Below are 25,399 nucleotides of genomic sequence, written 5' to 3'. Positions count from 1 at the left end.
TACACAACAAGACTAATTGGGACTTTATTTATGGTGTAACATATACAAAGATTTACATAAGACCATCTGTACATTATAGCTGTGACCAGCAGTCGTCACCGGTTGTGGGACCACCCGGACGCTGCATCATCATACCGCTGACCACATTTAGCCTGGGATATGAAAGCAGGAGAAGTCAGTCATTGAATTTGACCGATCTGGACGCAGTTTTGTCTATGAAGAAGTACTTATTCGGGGCCGGTTGGAAGCCTAAGCCAATCCCTCTGTTCTCTTTCCAGGAAAGAGCTTTGTCAAACTCTGCTTGCAGGTTCCTCTCAAGAACTTGTTCTCCTTGCTTCCCCAAGGCCATGTTGGCTTTTCCCTGGTCCGAGGGTGACGACAGGCTTCCTTGGTTTCCCTTCTTGAATCCGCCCAACAGTCGTAAGAATTTGGTTTGCTGATCGGGGTTTTGGAACGTCGCAGTGTCCCACTGCCCAAATTTAGTTCCCTATATAGAAGGATAAAACATTTCACCGTCAGTTACTGGATTATCATTGCCAAGATGAGAAATACACAGTGCTCAGCATAAATTAGTACACCCCTTTTGAAACTTATTTTAATCACAATCTCTCGAGAACAATTTCCAAAATTTTAAAAAGACGGAGTTTCAAAGAACATTTTTTCTAACCCATAACATGAAAGGTTAATTATATAACTTTCATTACAAAATCGTCAGTTTTAGTCAAATTACTTGGTGCAAAAATGAGTACACCCCACAATCAAATACTACAATATCAAGTCTTCTGGGCCTGGAATGAACGAGTTGGTTATATATTGCAACATCTATCTTTTTCCACTCTTCCAGAATGGCCTCTTGTAGAGCGTGGACATTGGATGGAGAGTGATGGCAACTTGTGTCTTCACAATTCCCCATCACTTTCACCCTGTTCTTCAGAAATGCAACAGATGTGTTTCCAACATTGTCATGTTGGAAAAGTTCACTTCTACCAAGGGCACAGAGCGATGGAAGCACCTTCTCTTTCAATACATCTGTGATTTCACTATACCATCAATGAAATGTAGCTCCCCGACACCAGCATCTCGCATGCAGCCCCACATACGGACAATGCCTCCACCATGTTTCACTGTAGGCACCATGCATTGAGAAAAATGCACGGTGCATATAGTGACACATGGTGGTGGCAGTGTCCTTATTTATTGGTGGTATCATGAATTCACAGATGCACTGCTTTATATCAAAAAAGAAGATGCTCCCAAGGCTCTGTGCCCTTGGTAGAACTGAACTTTTCCACCATGACAAAGCGCCAAACCATGCAAACATGAAAGTTGAACTGCATTACTGCACTAGAAATATGAAAAAATGAGAGCGTTTAGCGCATAAAAATGGCCAATTTTATGTGTACATGGTAGCCACTTTAGGGCATCTCTTGTATACCAGGTACTACACTTTCCTTTCCTCGCTGAGAATAAACGTCTTCATCTGAATGGGTACCTGTGAAACCTCTTCTTAGACTAAATTTCTCTCTCTGTGGAGGGGTAATGGACCTGCTGCGATTAAAACACCCGTGGCTAAGAGGCGGAGTGCTCGGTCAGAAGGCTAGTGAATACAAATTTCAAAAAACTGACCGTCACATCCAAACATAGATCAAGTGTGAACAGGTGTTGAACCTAGAGTCACCAACTCGTACACAGTCAAATAAATAGGGCAGCACACTGTAGCGCCAAAACATGCAAACATGAAAGTTGAACTGCATTACTGCACTAGAAATATGAAAAAATGAGAGCGTTTAGCGCATAAAAATGGCCAATTTACGTGTACCTGGTAGCCACTTCAGGGCATCTCTCGTATACCAGGTCCTACACTTCCTTTCCTCGCTGAGAATAAACGTCTTCATCTGAATGGGTACCTGTGAAACCTCTTCTTAGACTAAATTTCTCTCTCTCTGTGGAGGGGTAATGGACCTGCTGCCTTCTGACCGAGCACTCCGCCTCTTAGCCACGGGTGTTTTAATTGCAGCAGGTCCATTACCCCTCCACAGAGAGAGAGAAATTTAGTCTAAGAAGAGGTTTCACAGGTACCCATTCAGATGAAGACGTTTATTCTCAGCGAGGAAAGGAAAGTGTAGGACCTGGTATACGAGAGATGCCCTAAAGTGGCTACAAGGTACACGTAAATTGGCCAATTTATGCGCTAAACGCTCTCATTTTTTCATATTTCTAGTGCAGTAATGCAGTTCAACTTTCATGTTTGCATGTTTTGGCGCTACAGTATGCTGCCTTATTTATTTGACTGTGTACGAGTTGGTGACTCTAGGTTCAGCACCTGTTCACACTTGATCTATGTTTGGATGTGACGGTCAGTTTTTTGAAATTTAAAGATCCAAAACACACACCTAAGGCCACTGTTGCATTTCTGAAGAACAGGGTGAAAGTGATATAGTGGCCAAGTGTGTCTCCTCATGGACTGATTTTGCACTCTTAATTCATGGGTAAAATCTTTATTCTATGAAGACAGATCTTCCTATTACTGAGATAGGAGATGCTGGTTGGTGCTTTTAAAATTCTATGGAGGAGGGAGGAGCTAGAAGCTGACACAAACATCCTGCTGCAAGTTCCATAGAACTTTATGATCACCAACTGTCTATCTCAGTAATAGCAAACTCTGTGTTCACTGAAGAATTTTAAGAATGAATGAGTCCAGGAGGAGAACAAAAAGTTTTTTTATTTTCACGTATACTACTGATTTATGAAACAAACAAAATGACTGTTATTCTGTAAGATCCTCTATGCCAATTATTGTTTTTGTGGCTTTCCTTTTACTGCTTTCCACTTCGGGCATCTGTCCTACGAACCGGTGTCTACATCTGAACTGCATATTCCAGATGAGGTCGCACTAGTGCTTTCTAAAGCGGTAATATAATTTTCCTGTCTCCAGGGTTCATGCCTCTTTTAACACCCATTGTTATTATATAAGCAGACGTTGCATAGGAAGGATGGGAGTAGCCAGTAACTGTTCACTGCATGATGTATAGCAGACACCCAATCTTACAAGGTTATATACACTGCTCAAAAAAAATAAAGGGAACACTAAAATCCCACATCCTACATATCACTGAATGAAATATTCCAGTTGCAAACCTTTATTCATTACATAGTGGAATGTGTTGAGAACAATAAAACCTAAAAATTATCAACGTAAATCACAACTAATATCCCACAGAGGTCTGGAGTTGGAATGATACTCAAAATCAAAGTGGAAAATGAAGTTACAGGCTGATCCAACTTCTGTGGAAATGCGACAAGAAAATGATGCTCAGTAGTCTGTGTGGCCTCCACGTGTATGATCTCCCTACAACGCCTGGGCATGATCCTCATGAGGTGGCGGATGCTCTCCTGAGGGATCTCCTCCCAGACCTCGACTAAAGCATCCGCCAACTTCTGGACAGTCTGTGGTGCAACGGGACGTTGGTGGATGGTGCGAGACATGATGTCCCAGATGTGCTCAATCGGATTCAGGTCTGGGGAATGGGCGGGTCAGTCCATAGCTTCAATGTCTTCATCGCAGATGAGAATCTGCGGTTCACAAGATAGGGAGGCTCCAGTTATCCAGTATTAGGACCTTTTTTCTCCATATTGTGGGCCTTTCTTATTCATGGGCTCTGTCTAGTACTGCTTGAGCCTCAGCTGCTATACCAGACAAATCCTATGCACAAGAGTGGCACTATTTCTGAAAAAAAAGGCTTCTTTCTAATTCCAGACAACTTATTTGCAGGGATTGTCCAAATTGAATAAATTATCACCTATTCACTGGAAAGGTGATGACTCGAATTTCACCTCAGGAACTTCTAGCAATTCCAAGAATTGGACTCAACAGTGTCCCGCTGGAGTGGAGCGATGGCTGCCTACACCAACACTCTTTTCATCTGTCCGTATGAGTTTTGAACACACGTGTCAAGCTCTGGCCCGTGATGCTGCCCCCCCCCCCGATTATACTATACTGTATGGAGGACTATGTGGGGCCCATTATACTGTATGGAGGACTATGTGGAGCCCATTATACTGTATGGAGGACTATGTGGGGCCCACTATACTGTGTGGAGGACTATATGAGGCCCATTATACTGTATGGAGGACTATGTGGGGCCCACCATACTCTATGGAGGACTATGTGGGGCCCACCATACTGTATGGAGGACTATTTGGGGCCCAGTATACTGTATGGAGGACTATGTGGGGCCCACTATACTGTATGGAGGACTATGTGGGGCCCACTATACTGTGTGGAGGACTATATGAGGCCCATTATACTGTATGGAGGACTATGTGGGGCCCACCATACTCTATGGAGGACTATGTGGGGCCCACTATACTGTATGGAGGACTATTTGGGGCCCAGTATACTGTATGGAGGACTATGTGGGGCCCACTATACTGTATGGAGGACTATGTGGGGCCCACTATACTGTATGGAGGGCTATGTGGGGCCCATTATACTCTATGGAGGACTATGTGGGGCCCACTATACTGTATGGAGGACTATGTGGGGCCCATTATACTCTATGGAGGACTATATGGGGCCCATTAAACAGTATGGAGGGCTATGTGAGGCCCAACATACTCTATGGAGGACTATGTGGGGCCCACTATACTGTATGGAGGACTATGTAGGGCCCACTATACTGTATGGAGGGCTATGTGGGGCCCATTATACTCTATGGAGGACTATGTGGGGCCCACTATACTGTATGGAGGACTATGTGGGGCCCATTATACTCTATGGAGGACTATGTGGGGCCCACTATACTGTATAGAGGACTATGTGGGGCCCATTATACTGTATGGAGGACTATGAAGGGCCCACTATACTGTATGAGACTGTCGATTTTGGGTCGGGAACATGACCAGTCTGCATAGCAGTCCAATCATGGACCCACAACACGGATGTGTGAAACAGGACTCTATGTACTTCTTACATGAGTGATCCTCACCAGTCCCATTACCTGTGATACCCAGACACATCAGTAGCCAAACTTAAAGCCAGAAATGTAACCAGTGAGTCAAAGCAATGACAATCCATCATCCACTCAATATGATTCTTTTGGCACCGGCGTCATGTAGTCCACTTCATCGTGCCAACTTTGCATATTACGTGTCTTGTTATTGTTGGCTGGTGGAGCCGACTTGAGTGCGAAACTTTTCTGGCTTTTTCAAAGGGTGTTATTAACCCATTGTGGCCCCGCTGCACATAATTACAACATTTCAGGGATTGTCTTTTCAAGATAAGTGCAGGCAATTATTCTTCTAGAAAACACATTGCTAGTAACCTCTCCCCAAAGCCTAAATAATTACCCTGCTGAACTGCGAGACTAATGATCAGCCTCCAATCATCTACAAATTGCTACAATTCTTCAGTAACTTGTCACCCTGTAATGCCCAGGGAGCTAAAATGAAATGTACAATGATAACAGGAGAATAGAGAAAGATCAATGGCCGCCTTCATTTGCATTAGAATGACTTTCTTTTTTTTTTTTAAATAGCCTGAATGCAGGATGAGAGGATGGAGGGTATATCTCCAGACATAGGCCTCAAACAGACAAGGCATGGGATGGGTCTCCATGTTCTGGATGCTACTGGTTACTACTGACAGGGTCTCTTACATTAGTTGTGTGTTAGGCCATGTGCACACGTTCAGTATTTTTCGCCTTTTTTTCGCTATAAAAACGTGAAAAAAACGCAAAAAAAACGCTTACATATGCCTCCCATTATTTTCAGTGTATTCCGCATTTCTTGTGCAAATGTTGCATTTTTTTCTGCGAAAAAATCGCATGGCGGAAAAAAAAACAACATGTTCATTAAATTTGCAGAATTGCGGGGATTCCGCACACCTAGGAATGCATTGATCTGCTTACTTCCCGCACGGGGCTGTGCACACCATGCGGGAAGTAAGCAGATCATGTGCGGTTGGTACCCAGGGTGGAGGAGAGGAGACTCTCCTCCACGGACTGGGCACCGTATAATTGGTAAAAAAAAAATAATTAAAATAAAAAATAGTCATATACTCACCTTCGATGGCCCCCGCAGTCTTCCCGCCTCTCAGGTGCACGCTGCCGCTTCCGTTCCTATAGATGGTGTGTGTGAAGGACCTGCGATGACGTCGCGGTCACGTGACCGCGACGTCATCGAAGGTCCTGCACACACACACCATCTATAGGAACGGACGCCGCTGAGGAGATCGGCTGTCTGCAGGTGAGTATAACCATTTATTTAATTATTTTTAAACATTCTTTTACTATTGATGCTGCATAGGCTGCATCTATAGTAAAAAGTTAGTCACACTTGTCAAACACTATGTTTGACAAGTGTGACCAACCTGTCAATCAGTTTTCCAAGCGATGCTACAGATCGCTTGGAAAACTTTAGCATTCTGCAAGCTAATTACGCTTGCTAAATGCTAAAAAAAAAACGGGAAAAAAACGCAAAAAAAAAAAAAATGCGGATTTCTTGCAGAAAATTTCCAGTTTTCTTCAGGAAATTTCTGCAAGAAATCCTGACGTGTGCACATACCCTAACAGTATAGAGTGCCGAGCCTTGCTGGTTATCAGCAAGTGTGACTGATCGCTGAGGTCTAGGCTGTTCCATAGACTATAATAGACAGTGATGTTCACAGCTCTCCCAGCTCTAACTATCAGAAGTGTTACAAGACCCCCAGTCTCATGATTGTTCGAATTGGACCATCACAAATCAGACATTTGTTGGATATCCTATGGATAAGTCATAAATGGCTTTGTTGAAGTACTCTTGTTTCATTGAAATTATAGCGGGTTTTCCACCTTTGGAGAGAATATTTGGTTTCTTACTTGGAGGCATCCAAATAGCAGCCTGTCCTAGTGACATGTCACAACAGGCTTCATATGGCTCGTGTGCAGGAGAGAGAACACATGCACGTCACTCGTGTGCAGGAGAGAGTACACATGCACGTCACTTGTGTGTAGGAGAGAGCACAAATGCACGTAACTCGTGTGCAAGAGAGCACACATGCACGTCGCTCGTGTGCAGGAGAGAGCATACATGCACATCGCTCGTGTGCAGGAGAAAGCATGCATGCACGTCACTCGTGTGCAAGAGAGAGCACGCATGCACATTGCTCTTGTGCAGGAGAGAGCACACATGCACATCGCTCGTGTGCAAGAGAGAGCACACATGCACATCGCTCGTGTGCAAGAGAGAGCACACATGCACATTGCTCGTGTGCAGGAGAGAGCACACATGCACATCGCTCGTGTGCAGGAGAGAGCACACATGCACATTGCTCGTGTGCAAGAGAGTACACATGCACATTGCTCGTGTGCAGGAGAGAGTATGCATGCACGTCACTCGTGTGCAAGAGAGAGTACACATGCACATTGCTCGTGTGCAGGAGAGAGCACACATGCACATCGCTCGTGTGCAGGAGAGAGCATGCATACACGTCGCTCGTGTGCAGGAGAGAGCATGCATACACGTCACTCGTGTGCCAGAGAGAGCACACATGCACATTGCTCATGTGTAGGAGAGTACACATGCACATCGCTCGTGTACAGGAGAGAGCAAATATTACCCATATAGTGCATATGGACTAACCATTATTACCCAGATAGTGCACATAGACTAAACATTACCCAGATGGTGCACATAGACTAAACATTACCCAGATAGTGCACATAGACTAAACATTACCCAGATAGTGCACATGGACTAACCATTACCCAGAAAGTGCACATGGACTAACCATTACCCAGATAGTGCACATGGACTAACCATTACCCAGATAGTGCACATGGACTAACCTTTACCCAGATAGTGCACATGGAGTAACCTTTACCCAGAAAGTGCACATGGACTATCCATTACCCAGATAGTGCACATGGACTAAACATTACCCAGATAGTGCACTGTAATAATTATATGGATACTACGGAATCTGATAGCATGGGATAAAGCCAGTCTGAGAACAAAGTTGCAGCAAAAGATGTATTTACTCACAAACGAAAATGTAAATAGAACTAACAGATATTTCTGCAATTGTAACGAGAGCTTCAGCTCTATATAGAAAACAGCCAACAGGTTAGCAAACAAAACATAGTACAGATATTTCTGCAATTGTAACGAGATCCTCAGCTCTATATAGAAAGTCACAGCAAACTGAGTAGCGGGGAGCGACCGCTAATGTGAACCAGTCCAGCAAGGAAATTATGTGGGAGCAAACAAGACACTTAAACAAGGAAGTCCAATAAGGTTTAGTGCACACAGTATTTAAATGATGATGTCCAGCAACACTTGTTAATACGTGCGCACAGTACTTGCAAGTAGGAGTCCAATAGTTCACAGAAGATGCGTCATGTGAATGTCGTCCTAGAAAAGAGAGGGCGAGGGGAGAAAGAGGGAGAGCGCCATCTAAGCGTAGTAGATGAGTAAATATTTCTTGTAGCGATAACACAGCTTGAATCTTGCTCACCTGGTGTGGTTGTGCAAAGAGGCACAACACTGGGAAAGGTTTGGTACACAAAGGAAACTGGTGTGCTGCCAGTCGCAGCAGTTCCAGAGGCGAGAGGTAGCTGAACAGGGCGAGGCAGATCTGAGTAGTGAGCAGCAGCAGGGAGTTAACCAGCAAGCAGGCAGATGCTCAGGAGCCAGCAGCACAAAATATTCAGGCACAGGTGAACACAAGACCCGGACTTAAATAATCAGACAGACAGGAAGTTCCATGACAGGGTGAGATCCAAGCCTCCATCTTGGATCAGGGCAAACAGACACCAGGAAAGTCCGGAATCCTTACATTACTCCCACCTCAGAAGCGGCCTCAGGACGATCCAGGACCAGGCTTGTCAGGATATTTTTGATGGAACAAAGTAATCTTTTGAGGAGCACAGATATTGTCCACCGGCTCCCAAGAGTTCTCCTCAGACGGATATCCTTGCCATTTAATGAGGTACTGCAGTTGATTCCTGCGGATCCTGGAGTCCAGAATCTTCTCTACCACAAACTGTTCTTGTCCGTCCACTAACACAGGCTGAGGAGGAGGTGTAATCCGACCCTGAAATGTATTTGGAGACACCGGTTTTAACAGGGAGACATGAAACACAGGATGTACCTTCAAGGTTCTTGGCAACTTCAAACGACAGGCAACGGAACTCACAATCCCAGAGATCTTGAACGGGCCGATGAACTTTTGTCCGAGTTTCTGTGATGGAATGTTCAATCTCAAATTTTTAGTAGATAACCATACAGAATCCCCTACCTTGAACATAGGTGCAGGCTTCCGAAACCTGTCGGCAGATCTCTTATATCTCTCCTGTGCAGTAGACAGTGATTCCTTCAGGGTTTCCAGATTCTGTCTCATGGCCGCCAACCTCTCATGAACTGCAGGCACCGGTGCGTTGATTGGGGATCTGGGAAGAATACTGGGATGATAACCTAGGTTGGCAAAGAAAGGTGTTACCTTAGTAGAAGAACTCTGAGAGTTGTTATAACAGAATTCTGCGAGCGGGAGCAACTCCAACCAGTCATCCTGAGAATGGTTGATGTAACATCGAAGATACTGTTCCAGAGTCTGATTCGTCCGTTCTGTCTGCCCATTAGTCTGAGGATGGTATGCAGAGGACAAACAAACATTAACACCAAGCGAAACACAGAATCCTTTCCAGAACTTGGACGTAAACTGCACTCCCCGATCTGAGATGACTTCGTCCGGAACTCCATGCAGCCGAAACACATTCTGGATGACCAGATCTGCCGTCTCCTTGGCTGAAGGAAGACCATTGCAGGGGATGAAGTGGGCAGCCTTAGTAAGGCGATCTACAACCACCAAAATAGAATTTTTTCCCCCAGAGGTGGGCAATTCAACTATAAAGTCCATTGAAATAGACCCCCAAGGACGAGAGGGGACAGGTAGTGGTTGAAGCAGTCCAGTAGGTGATACACGAGGAGTCTTGAAACGTGCACATACCTCACAAGAGAGAACGTAACTCTTCACGTCCTTCAGACAGGTAGGCCACCAAAAAAAACGACTCAGAAACTCCTGTGTCTTCTGTACCCCCCGATGACCCGCCAACTTGGAATCATGGACAAACTTGAGGACCTGCAGCTTTATGGCCTCTGGAACGTATAAACGTTGATCCCGAACCCACATACCGTTTCTGAGAACCAAGTTCACATCAGCAGTCGGGTTGGCGAGAAATGGATCTGCGTCGTAGGCCTCCTTAATGGTCTTCCATAAGTCCTTATTCTGAATGACTCCAATAAAGTTGGCGTCAGACAGGATGGTCTTAGACGGGGTCCCAGGTACGGAATCCGTGGCATGGATTCGGGACAAAGCATCCGCTTTCCCATTACGTGAACCTGGGCGGTACGAAATGACAAAATTAAATTGATTCAAAAATAGACTCCAACGAGCCTGCCGTGGAGAAAGACATCTTGCAGATCTAAGGAACTCCAGGTTGCGATGATCCGTGAGAACAATAACTTGTTGTGATGCCCCCTGCAGATGATGTCTCCATTCCTTAAATGCAGCGATGATAGCAAGAAGTTCCTTATCTCCCACATCGTAGTTCTTTTCTGCAGCGGAGAGTCTGCGAGAAAAAAAAGCACATGGATGTAACAAGCTTTTCTCTCCCATTCTCTGTGAGAGGATGGCCCCCAGAGCACAATCCGAAGCATCCACTTCTACAATGAAAGGCAGTGCTGGGTTTGGGTGAATTAGTACAGGTGCAGATGTAAACCGGGATTTAAGACAATCAAAAGCATCCTGAGCCTGTGCGGACCACAAGAAAGTCTTTTCCTTCTTAGTTAGCTGTGTAATGGGTCGCACAATTTCAGAGAAATTACGAATGAATCGTCTGTAGAAGTTTGCGAATCCGATGAAACGCTGTACCTCCTTGACATTTTTAGGTGTGGGCCAATCAAGAATAGCCTGGATCTTACTTGCCTCCATGTTAAGCCCCTGTGGCGAGATGACGTACCCCAGGAACTGAATCTCTGTGCGATGGAATTCGCATTTCTCAGGCTTAATGTAGAGGTGATTCTCCTTTAGACGCCTCAGGACAGTCTTCACATGCTGCTGATGTTCCTGCAAAGAGTCAGAAAAAATTAAGATGTCATCCAGATAGATCACGACAAAATGGTCCAAAAGATCTCTGAAAATATCATTAGCCAGATGTTGGAAGGTTGCCGGAGCATTGCAGAGACCAAAAGGCATCACCAGATATTCGAAATGCCCATACCGACATCTAAAAGCAGTCTTCCATTCATCTCCAGAGCGGATCCTTATTAAATTATATGCTCCCCGAAGATCTAACTTGGAGAAGATCTTGGCCTGTCGCACTCTTTCCAGCAGTTCAGGGATCAACGGCAATGGGTAGCGATTCCGAATAGTCACTTTATTGAGCTCCCGATAGTCGATGCATGGTCTAAGAGTTCCATCCTTCTTTTTAACGAAAAAGATAGGTGCTCCTGCCGGTGATGAGGAGGGGCGAATAAAACCCTTAGCCAAATGCTCATCGATGTATTCCTTTAAAGCCTTCAGCTCAGGAGCTGCAAGTGGGTAGACATTCTTAAAAGGAATAGCGGCCCCCGGAAGAAGCTCAATGGGACAATCATACGGTCTGTGAGGAGGAAGCTGGTCTGCCATCTTCTTCTCACAAATGTCAGAGAACTCACTATACACAGATGGTAAAGTAGATACCTCAGTGGCACATTTAATATCTTGAGGACTCACTTGACCTGTCACCAGTGTCTCCTTTGATGGGAAAGTGATTTCCTTTGTCTCCCAGTTGATAATAGGATTTTGTGACTGCAGCCATGGAATCCCTAAAATTAAAGGGAAATGTGGTGAAGAGATCAACATAAATGACAGCATTTCCTGATGATCAGGGTCTATGAAGACTTCCAGAAGTACAGTCTCTTGATCTACTGGTCCAGAGACTAGAGGGGAACCATCCACCGTTTCCATAGTTACTGGGGTGGCTTTCTGCTGGGTCTGTATTCCATGTTCCCGGGCAAATGATAAGTCCATAAAATTTCCTCCTGCCCCTGAATCCACCATAGCTGCACAGGGAATCCATTGGCCCGACGACCGGATCTTAATAGGAAGGGAGCAATGTGTGTCCCTACGCTCCAGCGTCTTGGGAGAGGCAGTCATAGATAGAGAATGAAAAATAGCATTCACAGAAAAACTAGACTCAGATGTAATGGATTCAGCATCCTGATTATCAAATTCCCCAACCGTGGCTAGTATCTTGCGAGGCCGCTTCGGACAATTGATAAGAAAGTGATCTGACTGACCGCAGTAAAAGCACAGACTTTCTCGGAAACGATGCTCCCTGCGCTCGTTACTTTCGCGCCGCTGTAGTGCATCCACCTGCATGGGAACTGGTTCAGCCTCCCAAGAGGATTTGCCTGACGGTTCTTTAGAAGGAAGGGAAGAGTTAGCGACACGATTAGAGGCTGCAAATTTCTCCTGTCTACGCTCTGTAACACGTATATCTATGCGTACACAATGCTGTATAAAAGCATCTAACTCTTCCGGAGCATCTGCATGAGCAAGTTCATCCTTTAACACATTAGACAATCCCCTCTTAAAAATGGGTAATTGAGCATAACTGTCCCAAATCGTATCCACCGCCAGCCGTCTAAACTCAGTAGCGTATTCAATGACAGGACGCTTACCCTGACGTAGTGATAACAAGGCGGTCTCAGCTGTAGTGCGACGATTAGGGTCATCAAACATCATAGACATTGCAGCAAGAAAATCATCTAGGTTATTCAGTCGAGGGTCACGAGTCTCCATAAGCGGATTTGCCCATGCAAGAGCTCGGGATGTGAGCAACATGATTATACATAAAACCTTAGATCGGTCAGTAAGGAAATGGGCGGCATGCACATCAAAATACAAAAGGCATTGGTTTATAAACCCACGAAACTTGTAACGGTCCCCACTGAACCTAAATGGTGGTAACTTTGGAGGAGTAGCTGGCTGTGGCTGTACTGGGGGTGGAGGTGCTCGTGCAGTCATCTGCCCAGCCACCTGATTACCTAAGTCCTGAAGAGCCTGTCCAAAATGACCCTCCAAGTTAGCAACCTTGTTTTGCAATGCCTCAACATCCCCCTGTAAAGAGTGGATCATAGAGAACAACTGATCCATCTTTGTCTCAGTCGACATTATCCCAGCAGATTCCTTTAATGGCCTGAATATCCTGTAATAATTATATGGATACTACGGAATCTGATAGCATGGGATAAAGCCAGTCTGAGAACAAAGTTGCAGCAAAAGATGTATTTACTCACAAACGAAAATGTAAATAGAACTAACAGATATTTCTGCAATTGTAACGAGAGCTTCAGCTCTATATAGAAAACAGCCAACAGGTTAGCAAACAAAACATAGTACAGATATTTCTGCAATTGTAACGAGATCCTCAGCTCTATATAGAAAGTCACAGCAAACTGAGTAGCGGGGAGCGACCGCTAATGTGAACCAGTCCAGCAAGGAAATTATGTGGGAGCAAACAAGACACTTAAACAAGGAAGTCCAATAAGGTTTAGTGCACACAGTATTTAAATGATGATGTCCAGCAACACTTGTTAATACGTGCGCACAGTACTTGCAAGTAGGAGTCCAATAGTTCACAGAAGATGCGTCATGTGAATGTCGTCCTAGAAAAGAGAGGGCGAGGGGAGAAAGAGGGAGAGCGCCATCTAAGCGTAGTAGATGAGTAAATATTTCTTGTAGCGATAACACAGCTTGAATCTTGCTCACCTGGTGTGGTTGTGCAAAGAGGCACAACACTGGGAAAGGTTTGGTACACAAAGGAAACTGGTGTGCTGCCAGTCGCAGCAGTTCCAGAGGCGAGAGGTAGCTGAACAGGGCGAGGCAGATCTGAGTAGTGAGCAGCAGCAGGGAGTTAACCAGCAAGCAGGCAGATGCTCAGGAGCCAGCAGCACAAAATATTCAGGCACAGGTGAACACAAGACCCGGACTTAAATAATCAGACAGACAGGAAGTTCCATGACAGGGTGAGATCCAAGCCTCCATCTTGGATCAGGGCAAACAGACACCAGGAAAGTCCGGAATCCTTACATGCACATGGACTAAACATTACCCAGATAGTGCACATGGACTAAACATTACCCAGATAGTGCACATGGACTATCCATTACCCAGATAGTGCACATGGACTAAACATTACCCAGATAGTGCACATGGATTAAACATTACCCAGATAGTGCACATGGAGTAACCTTTACCCAGATAGTGCACATGGACTAAACATTACCCAGATAGTGCACATGGACTAAACATTACCCAGATAGTGCACATGGACTAAACATTACCCAGATAGTGCACATGGACGAAATATTACCCAGATAGTGCATATGGACTAACCATTATTACCCAGATAGTGCACATAGACTAAACATTACGCAGATAGTGCACATAGACTAAACATTACCCAGATAGTGCACATAGACTAAACATTACCCAGATAGTGCACATGGACTAAACATTACCCAGATAGTGCACATAGACTAAACATTACCCAGATAGTGCACATGGACTAAACATTACCCAGATAGCGCACATGGACTAAACATTACTCTTTTATCAAAAACGTTTGCACTGCTCCTCTGCTATTCCTCCTGGAACTATACAAGTAAACTGACAGTCAGCGTCGCCATGCATCTTCTCAAAAAAGGGACGTGTGTGATGGTCATTACTGACAGTCAGCACAAATCCCGACAACAGTAGTCACAACACCCATTTGTCAACTATTTTGTATATTTCCAGGAGACAAAACTATAGAGTAGAGTTTTACGAAAAGCTGTTCTAGAATTCTTCTTTTATGAAGACAAGTAATTTTTTTTTAAAGAGACATGTCTGGATATGTGATACATACTTGCTTCTTGCTCGATGTTTTAGACTTTTTGGTTTCTTCTTTATCCTTCTGCTTCTTTTTGGGAACTTTCGGTGTGCCTTCATTTGCAGAGTGCTCCTCAACCTTTAGCGTCTTCTCCTTTTTTCTTCTCACTGACTTTTCTTCTTCATTACAAGTCACATGTACAGACTGATGGGCTCCATCCGCCAACTTAGCCGTCTCTTTTGCTTTATTTCTCTTTTTCTTCTTTGAGGCTCCATCAGATATGATGTCAGATTCTACATGTACAGATTCCTTATCAGTAATTGATTGTTTTCTCTTTTTCTTCTTTTTGGAGACTATTAAAGATTCTCCATCGTCTTCACCATGGAGGACATCATGACCATGAATAACATCATCTTCGCTCTGTACAGAAGCCATCTTCTCCTTTTTCCTCATCTTTGACTTTTGCTTTTCTTCTTCATGACAAGTCACATGTAAAGATTCATGGGCACCATCCGCCAACTCAGCCGTGTCTTTTGCTTTTTTTCTCTTTTTCTTCTTCGAGGCTCCATCAGATATGATCTCAGATTCTTTATCTTTGTTTCCATTCAGAGCTGATTTTCCGAGTCCAGATCTCTCACCAGTAATTGATAGTTTTCTCTTTTTCTTCTTTTTGGAGACCCTTAAAGATTCTTTATCTTCTTTGCCACGGTGGACATCATCTTCGCTCTGTACAGAAGCCATCTTCTTCTTTTTTGCCGTCTTTGACTTTTGATTTTCTTCTTCACAACAAGTCACATGTAAAAATCCGTGGGCACCAACCGCTAACTCAGCCGTGTGTTTTGCTTTATTTTTCTTCTTTGAGGCTCCATCAGATACGATGTCACGTTCTCTTTCTCGACTTCCATTCAGATCTGATTCTCCGTATCCAGATTGTTCAGCAGTAATTGATAGTTTTCTCTTTTTCTTCTTTTTGGAGACCCTTGAAGATTCTCCATGGTGAACATCATGACCATCAATAACATCATCTTCGCTCTGTACAGAAGCCATCATCTTTTTCTTTTTTATCTTCTTTGCTTCTTTATAGTCAGACATCTCAGACTGGTCATCCTTAGAAGATCCTGAATTATCCTCCCTAGCAGAAACCTTTTTCTTTTTCTTCTGGCTGACTGAGACATCCGTGCCAACATTTTGGGGTTTTGTTGCTTTGTCCTCAAGGTTCCCCTTGGATTGCTTAAACTTCTTTTTCTTTTTTTTTGTAACAATTTCCTCACTTTCTTCTACAGCGGAATGTTTTTCTTTTTTATGCAGAGGATCAATACTTTCAAGAACATTGTCTTCAACATTTTTCTTTTTCTTCTTTTTTGGGACATTGTTTATAATAAGGTCACATGATGCCACATCTTCATCTAACGCTTTACCTTTCTTCTTCTTTTTAGGAACTACATCTGCTATTTCCAAAGCATCTTCTGCAACGCTGGCTTTCTTTTTCTTCTTCTTCTTTTCATTACTATGAGACTGTGATTCCTTTACTATACTTTTCCCAGATTTGTCATGTTTCTGTTTCTTCTTCTTCTTTGTTGGTTCAGTGCAGGTTATATATTCCTCATCACCGCCTGTCATTTTTCTGTATAATATCAAAAAGTAAAATTAACTCATTAAGAAGAAATATAAGACACATAATACTTCACTGCAGTGAAAAAAAAATTATAGTATAACACACACACACATATATATATATATATATATATATATATATATATATATATATATATATACACTCACTGGCCACTTTATTAGGTACACCTGTCCAACTTCTTGTTAACACTTAATTTCTAATCAGCCAATCACATGGCGGCAACTCAGTGCATTTAGGCATGTAGACATGGTCAAGACAATCTCCTGCAGTTCAAACCGAGCATCAGTATGGGGAAGAAAGGTGATTTGAGTGCCTTTGAACGTGGCATGGTTGTTGGTGCCAGAAGGGCTGGTCTGAGTATTTCAGAAACTGCTGATCTACTGGGATTTTCACGCACAACCATCTCTAGGGTTTACAGAGAATGGTCCGAAAAAGAAAAAAAATCCAGTGAGCGGCAGTTCTGTGGGCGGAAATGCCTTGTTGATGCCAGAGGTCAGAGGAGAATGGGCAGACTGGTTCGAGCTGATAGAAAGGCAACAGTGACTCAAATCGCCACCCGTTACAACCAAGGTAGGCCTAAGAGCATCTCTGAACGCACAGTGCGTCGAACTTTGAGGCAGATGGGCTACAGCAGCAGAAGACCACACCGGGTACCACTCCTTTCAGCTAAGAACAGGAAACTGAGGCTACAATTTGTACAAGCTCATCGAAATTGGACAGTAGAAGATTGGAAAAACGTTGCTTGGTCTGATGAGTCTCGATTTCTGCTGCGACATTCGGATGGTAGGGTCAGAATTTGGCGTAAACAACATGAAAGCATGAATCCATCCTGCCTTGTATGGAGCATCTTTGGGATGTGCAGCCGACAAATCTGCGGCAACTGTGTGATGCCATCATGTCAATATGGACCAAAATCTCTGAGGAATGCTTCCAGCACCTTGTTGAATCTATGCCACGAAGAATTGAGGCAGTTCTGAAGGCAAAAGGGGGTCCAACCCGTTACTAGCATGGTGTACCTAATAAAGTGGCCGGTGAGTGTATATATATATATATATATATATATATATATACACAGAATAAATACACGCATAACATGTAGACCATGACGACCATTAAATCCACCTTCCTAATATTCTGTGGTTCCCCTTGATCCAGACTAAACTTCTGTAACCCATCAAGCCATGGGCTTCCCTAGATCTCTATAGGGCCATGTTCTCATGTAGCATTTTTGTGTGTGTGTAGAAAATCAACAGTTCAAGCAAAATGGATGTTTTCATGACCACCATCCGTTTAAAGACGCTGTTGAACTTTGGGTTTTTGATGCATTTTTTCCCCTATAGGATTCTGTGTGAATCCTGAAAAAAAAACATGTCAAAAACATACAGCTGCCTTAGTGCAGAATCCTTTTGATTAGACAGACTGCTGTTGCAATTTTTGGTGCAGACACCAACAGGAAAAATTCTGCTACGTGGAAACATGGCCTCTGTGTCCTATGGTATCGGGCACAAAGACGTTAGCAGCAGATCACTTCAGCCTTGTATGTTGCGAGGTGCCGTCTTGAAGGGATCGGATTTGCTTTTCAAATGCTCAATCGGACAGAGATTTCAAGAAATCTTCGACATGTTCCTCAAACAATTTCTGGACGAAATTTGAAGTGTGGCAGGGCCCGGGTGCACCTGGTCAGTACAATGTTTAAGGTAGGTGGTCCATGTCAAATAACATGCACGTGAAAGCCGGGAACCAAGGTTTGCCGACAGAACATTGCCTAAACTATAAAACTGCCACCGCCAAGGATGACCTCTTCCCATAGTGTATCCTACCCAGATAAGTGAAGTGACATGCACCAGGTTGTCCAAAAGACACTTCATAGTATAGTAGGAGCACAAGGTTCAGCTGTGGGAGCTTGGAGCCGGCTGTCAGACACAGCCAGACTCCACATAGAGAAGGCAGAGAGGGTTTGTTACAGTCTCTGCCTGCCTGATCACTGTGTATACAGTATAGGAAGAAGTATGGACAGCTCCTAGGTGCTAGTAGTCAGCTCGGCTATGCAGACAGGAGTCGGAATTTGCTGCGACTGGGGCTAATATACCACCTCCAGATTCAGGAGAAAGCAGATTAAAATGAAAAAAGTAAATGATCCCCACCCCAAAGGTCTTTAAGGTTATTTATGATGTTATAGGGGTCACAATATGTGAAATAAAAAATATAAATAAAAAGCAGGAAAAAAAAGCAGCTGCTAATACAAACAGCTGTTAATAGCCCAAACCCACATAAACCAACCCCCACCCAAAAAAAAAAAGACAAGAAAAAAATAATAGAGAATGAAAATAACAAAATTTAGACCCCCCACTTATCACTGATAAAAAATGAAAAAATCATTAGAAGAGCAAGAATTTTTTTTATAGATCTTTAAAGGGAACCTGTCACCTGAATTTGGCGGGACAGGTTTGCGGTCATATGGGCAGGGTTTGGGTTTTCGGGTGTTTTTTTTTAATATCAGATAGATTTTTATTATCGGCAAAGAATAAAACAATCAGAATATTTCTCATGACCATGTTACATTAAACATTTATAGATAACTTTTTACCCCCAACCCAGAGCCCCCCCATCCCGCCCAACCCCCAGAGACCTCAGCCAAAGCCACCCCAATTCCCATCATAATACAATCATTTGAATAAACATCCATTATATTTCCATTGAATACTAGGCTCCCTATAGTCTCATTTATCATCCTAATTCAAGTCAATCCACGGTTGCCACAGCTTGTGGAAGATGTCCAGCTTATTCCTTTTGGTGTAGATACTTTTCTCCAATGTAAGTATATGCTCCGTTTGCTGAAGAAAGTCTCTCCTTGTTGGAGGTTCCTCTCTAATCCAAAATTTGGCGATCAATTTCCTAGCAATGAATAACAATCGTGCAATAACTATTTTAAACATGTTGTCCGTAACAATTTCCTCCACATATCCCAATATGCAGGGTTTTCGGGTGTTTGATTCACCCTTTCCTTACCCGCTGGCTGCATGCTGGCCGCAATATTGGATTGAAGTTCATGCTGTGTTCTCCGTAGTACACGCCTGCGCAAGGCAATCTTGCCTTGCGCACGCGTAGTATGCTTTGCCCAACTGCGGGCAAAGCCGAAAAGTATTAGTGCGCATGCGCCGGCGCACTTTGTCCTGGAACACAGCGAAATACTTCCGGGACATAGTGCGCTGGCGCATGCGCACTAATGCTTTTCGGCTTTGCCCGCAGTTGGGCAAAGCATACTGCGCGTGCGCAAGGCAAGATTGCCTTGCGCAGGAGTGTACTACGGAGAACACAGCATGAACTTCAATCCAATATTGCGGCCAGCATGCAGCCAGCGGGTAAGGAAAGGGTGAATAAAACACCAGAAAACCCCGCCCATATGACCGAAAACCTGTCCCGCCAAATTCAGGTGACAGGTTCCCTTTAAACAGCATTTACAGAAAAAAAGGGTCTGGCTCGGAACAGGGGTAAATGGTTTGGTCACAGATATTTTTCGTTCGGAGATTTGAACAAGGGAATTGTCAATACACTGCAATGGGGTGGAAGTGACGCTCGCCCAGGGGTGGATGTTATTAGGAGGGTGGCCCTCGCCCAGGGGTGGATGTTATTATGAGGGCGGCCCTCGCCCAGGGGTGGATGTTATTATGAGGGCGGCCCTCACCCAGGGGTGGATGTTATTATGAGGGCGGCCCTCGCCCAGGGGTGGATGTTATTATGAGGGCGGCCCTCGCCCAGGGGTGGATGTTATTATGAGGGCGGCCCTCACCCAGGGGTGGATGTTATTATGAGGGCGGCCCTCACCCAGGATTGGATGTTATTATGAGGGCGGCCCTCACCCAGGAGTGGATGTTATTATGAGGGCGGCCCTCACCCAGGGGTGGATGTTATTATGAGGGCGGCCCTCGCCCAGGGGTGGATGTAATTGAGGGCGGCCCTCACCCAGGAGTGGATGTTATTATGAGGGCGGCCCTCACCCAGGGGTGGATGTTATTATAAGGGCAACCCTCACCCAGGAGTGGATGTTATTATGAGGGCGGCCCTCACCCAGGGGTGGATGTTATTATGAGGGCGGCCCTCGCCCAGGGGTGGATGTAATTGAGGGCGGCCCTCACCCAGGAGTGGATGTTATTATGAGGGCGGCCCTCACCCAGGGGTGGATGTTATTATAAGGGCGGCCCTCACCCAGGGGTGGATGTTATTATAAGGGAGGCCCTCACCCAGGAGTGGATGTTATTATGAGGGCGGCCCTCACCCAGGGGTGGATGTTATTATAAGGGCAACCCTCACCCAGGAGTGGATGTTATTATGAGGGCGGCCCTCACCCAGGGGTGGATGTTATTATGAGGGCGGCCCTCACCCAGGGGTGGATGTTATTATGAGGGTGGCCCTCACCCAGGGGTGGATGTTATTATGAGGGCGGCCCTCACCCAGGATTGGATGTTATTATGAGGGCGGCCCTCACCCGGAGTGGATGTTATTATAAGGGCGGCCCTCACCCGGAGTGGATGTTATTATGAGGGCGGCCCTCACCCAGGAGTGGATGTTATTATGAGGGCGGCCCTCACCCGGAGTGGATGTTATTATAAGGGCGATCCTCACCCAGGAGTGGATGTTATTATGAGGGCGGCCCTCACCCAAGAGTGGATGTTATATGAGGGCGGCCCTCACCCAGGGGTGGATGTTATTATGAGAGCGGCCCTCGCCCAGGGGTAGCAGTTATTATAAGGGAGGCCCTCACACAGGGGTGGATGTTATTAGGAGGGCGGCCCGAGCCCAGGGGTGGATGTTATTATAAGGGCGGCCCTCACCCAGGGGTGGATGTTATTATGAGGGCGGCCCGAGCCCAGGGGTGGATGCTATTATGAGGGCGGCCCTCACCCAGGGGTGGATGTTATTATGAGGGCGGCCCTCACCCGGAGTGGATGTTATTATAAGGGCGATCCTCACCCAGGAGTGGATGTTATTATGAGGGCGGCCCTCACCCAAGAGTGGATGTTATATGAGGGCGGCCCTCACCCAGGAGTGGATATTATTATGAGAGCGGCCCTCGCCCGGGAGTGGATGTTATTATGAGGGCGGCCCTCGCCCAGGGGTGGATGTTATTATGAGGGCGACCCTCACTCAGGGGTGGATGTTATTAGGAGGGCGACTCTCACCCAGGGGTGGATGTTATTATAAGGGCAGCCCTCACCCAGGGGTGGATGTTATTATGAGGGTGGCCCTCACCCAGAAGTGGATGTTATTATGAGAGCGGCCCGAGCCCAGGGGTGGATGCTATTATGAGGGCGGCCCTCACCCAGGGGTGGATGTTATTATGAGGGCGGCCCTCACCCAGGAGTGGATATTATTATGAGAGCGGCCCTCGCCCGGGAGTGGATGTTATTATGAGGGCGGCCCTCGCCCAGGGGTGGATGTTATTATGAGGGCGACCCTCACTCAGGGGTGGATGTTATTAGGAGGGCGACTCTCACCCAGGGGTGGATGTTATTATAAGGGCAGCCCTCACCCAGGGGTGGATGTTATTATGAGGGTGGCCCTCACCCAGAAGTGGATGTTATTATGAGGGTGGCCCTCACCCAGGGGTGGATGTTATTATGAGAGCGGCCCTTGCCCAGGGGTAGCAGTTATTATAAGGGCAGCTCTCACACAGGGGTGGATGTTATTAGGAGGGCGGCACGAGCCCAGGGGTGGATGTTATTATAAGGGCGGCCCTCACCCAGGGGTGGATGTTATGAGAGCGGCCCGAGCCCAGGGGTGGATGTTATTATTAGGGCGGCCCGAGCCCAGGGGTGGATGCTATTATGACGGCGGCCCTCGCTCAGGAATGGATGTTATTATAAGGGCGATCCTCACCCAGGAGTGGATGTTATTATGAGGGCGGCCCTCACCCAAGAGTGGATGTTATATGAGGGCGGCCCTCACCCAGGAGTGGATATTATTATGAGAGCGGCCCTCGCCCGGGAGTGGATGTTATTATGAGGGCGGCCCTCGCCCAGGGGTGGATGTTATTATGAGGGCGACCCTCACTCAGGGGTGGATGTTATTAGGAGGGCGACTCTCACCCAGGGGTGGATGTTATTATAAGGGCAGCCCTCACCCAGGGGTGGATGTTATTATGAGGGTGGCCCTCACCCAGAAGTGGATGTTATTATGAGAGCGGCCCGAGCCCAGGGGTGGATGCTATTATGAGGGCGGCCCTCACCCAGGGGTGGATGTTATTATGAGGGCGGCCCTCACCCAGGAGTGGATATTATTATGAGAGCGGCCCTCGCCCGGGAGTGGATGTTATTATGAGGGCGGCCCTCGCCCAGGGGTGGATGTTATTATGAGGGCGACCCTCACTCAGGGGTGGATGTTATTAGGAGGGCGACTCTCACCCAGGGGTGGATGTTATTATAAGGGCAGCCCTCACCCAGGGGTGGATGTTATTATGAGGGTGGCCCTCACCCAGAAGTGGATGTTATTATGAGGGTGGCCCTCACCCAGGGGTGGATGTTATTATGAGAGCGGCCCTTGCCCAGGGGTAGCAGTTATTATAAGGGCAGCTCTCACACAGGGGTGGATGTTATTAGGAGGGCGGCACGAGCCCAGGGGTGGATGTTATTATAAGGGCGGCCCTCACCCAGGGGTGGATGTTATGAGAGCGGCCCGAGCCCAGGGGTGGATGTTATTATTAGGGCGGCCCGAGCCCAGGGGTGGATGCTATTATGACGGCGGCCCTCGCTCAGGAATGGATGTTATTATGAGGGCGGCCCTCACCCAGGTGTGGATGTTATTATGAGGGTGGCCCTCGCCCAGGGGTGGATGTTATTATGAGGGCGGCACTCACCCAGGGGTGGATGTTATTATGAGGGCGGCCCTCGCCCAGGGGTGGATGTTATTATGAGGGCGGCACTCACCCAGGGGTGGATGTTATTATGAGGGCGGCCCTCACCCAGGGGTGGATGTTATTATGAGGGCGGCCCTCACCCAGGAGTGGATGTTATTATGAGGGCGGCCCTCGCCCAGGGGTGGATGTTATTATGAGAGCGGCCCTCGCCCAGGGGTAGCAGTTATTATAAGGGAGGCCCTCACACAGGGGTGGATGTTATTATGAGAGCGGCCCTCGCCCAGGGGTAGCAGTTATTATAAGGGAGGCCCTCACACAGGGGTGGATGTTATTAGGAGCGCAGCCCGAGCCCAGGGGTGGATGTTATTATAAGGGCGGCCCTCACCCAGGGGTGGATGTTATTATGAGGGCGGCCCTCACCCAGGGGTGGATGTTATTATAAGGGCGGCCCTCGCCCAGGGGTGAATGTTATTATGAGAGCGGCCCGAGCCCGGGAGTGGATGTTATTATGAGGGCGGCCCTCACCCAGGGGTGGATGTTATTATGAGAGCGGCCCTCGCCCAGGGGTAGCAGTTATTATAAGGGAGGCCCTCACACAGGGGTGGATGTTATTAGGAGCGCGGCCCGAGCCCAGGGGTGGATGTTATTATAAGGGCGGCCCTCACCCAGGGGTGGATGTTATTATAAGGGCGGCCCTCACCCAGGGGTGAATGTTATTATGAGAGCGGCCCGAGCCCGGGAGTGGATGTTATTATGAGGGCGGCCCTCACCCAGGGGTGGATGTTATTATAAGGGCGGCCCTCACCCAGGGGTGGATGTTATTAGGAGGGCGGCCCGAGCCCGGGAGTGGATGTTATTATGAGGGCGGCCCTCACCCAGGGGTGGATGTTATTATAAGGGCGGCCCTCACCCAGGGGTGGATGTTATTAGGAGGGCGGCCCGAGCCTGGGAGTGGATGTTATTATGAGGGCGGCCCTCACCCAGGGGTGGATGTTATTAGGAGGGCGGCCATCACCCAGGGGTGGATGTTATTGAGGGCGGCCATCACCCAGGGGTGGATGTTATTAGGAGGGCGGCCATCACCCAGGAGTGGATGTTATTATGAGGGCGGCCCTCACCCAGGGGTGGATGTTATTATAAGGGCGGCCCTCACCCAGGGGTGGATGTTATTATGAGGGCGGCCCGAGCCCGGGAGTGGATGTTATTATGAGGGCGGCCCTCACCCAGGGGTGGATGTTATTAGGAGGGCGGCCCTCACCCAGGGGTGGATGTTATTATAAGGGCGGCCCTCACCCAGGGGTGGATGTTATTATGAGGGCGGCCCGAGCCCGGGAGTGGATGTTATTATGAGGGCGGCCCTCACCCAGGGGTGGATGTTATTATGAGGGCGGCCATCACCCAGGGGTGGATGTTATTAGGAGGGCGTCCCTCACCCAGGGGTGGATGTTATTAGGAGGGCGGCCCTCGCCCAGGGGTGGATGTTATTATGAGGGCGGCCATCACCCAGGGGTGGATGTTATTAGGAGGGCAGCCCTCGCCCAGGGGTGGATGTTATTAGGAGGGCGGCCCGAGCCCGGGAGTGGATGTTATTATGAGGGCGGCCCGAGCCCAGGGGTGGATGTTATTAGGAGGACGTCCCACACTGAGGGGCCATACACTGCTCTTGCACAGGGCTCTCCTCCGTCTTTTTCGGCCACTGCATCCCCCCCATTCCCAACCTTTCACACGCAGCATTCATGATTGAGACTGCGCACCCTCAGTACAACGCTCAGCCCGATAATCAATGCTGGGCGCTGTAGTGCGGTCGCTGTATAGAAATACCTGACGATATGCGGCAGGTCTCACACAGAGCTGCGCCCACGTGTCCGCTCCAGGGTAACCGGAAGTCATAGTGCTGGCAGGGCCGCGGTGAGTTCTGGGTAAGCAGTGTGTACTGGGCGCCATGACAACCCCTGCCCGTGCCATGGCTGCCTGCTGTGCGCCCCGGAGTCTGTGGCAGCGGATCTGTGAAGGTAT

General features: G+C 46.9%; 2 protein-coding genes across 4 annotated transcripts in view; one reads left to right on the top strand and one right to left on the bottom strand.

The window, feature by feature from the left end:
* KNOP1 (lysine rich nucleolar protein 1) lies at positions 1–25,371 on the bottom strand. The gene is made up of 3 exons (XM_077275057.1): positions 25,205–25,371; positions 14,931–16,518; positions 1–487 (listed from the first exon to the last, which is right to left on the bottom strand). Exons 2-3 carry the CDS (start codon positions 16,512–16,514, stop codon positions 176–178), a joined length of 1,896 nt encoding a protein of 631 aa, XP_077131172.1. The 5' UTR covers positions 16,515–16,518; positions 25,205–25,371; the 3' UTR covers positions 1–175.
* IQCK (IQ motif containing K) overlaps positions 25,289–25,399 on the top strand; it is a 58,864-nt gene continuing 58,753 nt past the window's right edge. For all 3 annotated transcript variants that reach the window (XR_013218155.1, XM_077275061.1, XM_077275063.1), the window contains exon 1: positions 25,289–25,395. Coding sequence is in view for 2 of the 3 variants with exons in the window: in XM_077275061.1 (XP_077131176.1) it covers positions 25,326–25,395 (70 nt within the window). In the remaining variant the exon portion in view is untranslated. The remainder of the gene's footprint in view (positions 25,396–25,399) is intronic.

Source organism: Ranitomeya variabilis, chromosome 7 (assembly GCF_051348905.1).
Source record: "Ranitomeya variabilis isolate aRanVar5 chromosome 7, aRanVar5.hap1, whole genome shotgun sequence".
Taxonomy (NCBI): domain Eukaryota; kingdom Metazoa; phylum Chordata; class Amphibia; order Anura; family Dendrobatidae; genus Ranitomeya; species Ranitomeya variabilis.
The sequence above is the reverse complement of the archived record's forward strand: the minus strand, read 5'-3'. Positions and strand labels throughout refer to the sequence as shown.

Coding starts and splice junctions, on each gene's coding strand:
- KNOP1 (XM_077275057.1), bottom strand. CDS start 16,514: ATGACAGGCGGTGATGAGGAATATATAACCTGCACTGAACCAACAAAG. Junction 488..14,930: donor AAACATCGAGCAAGAAGCAA/GTATGTATCACA, acceptor CCTTCTATATAG/GGAACTAAATTTGGGCAGTG.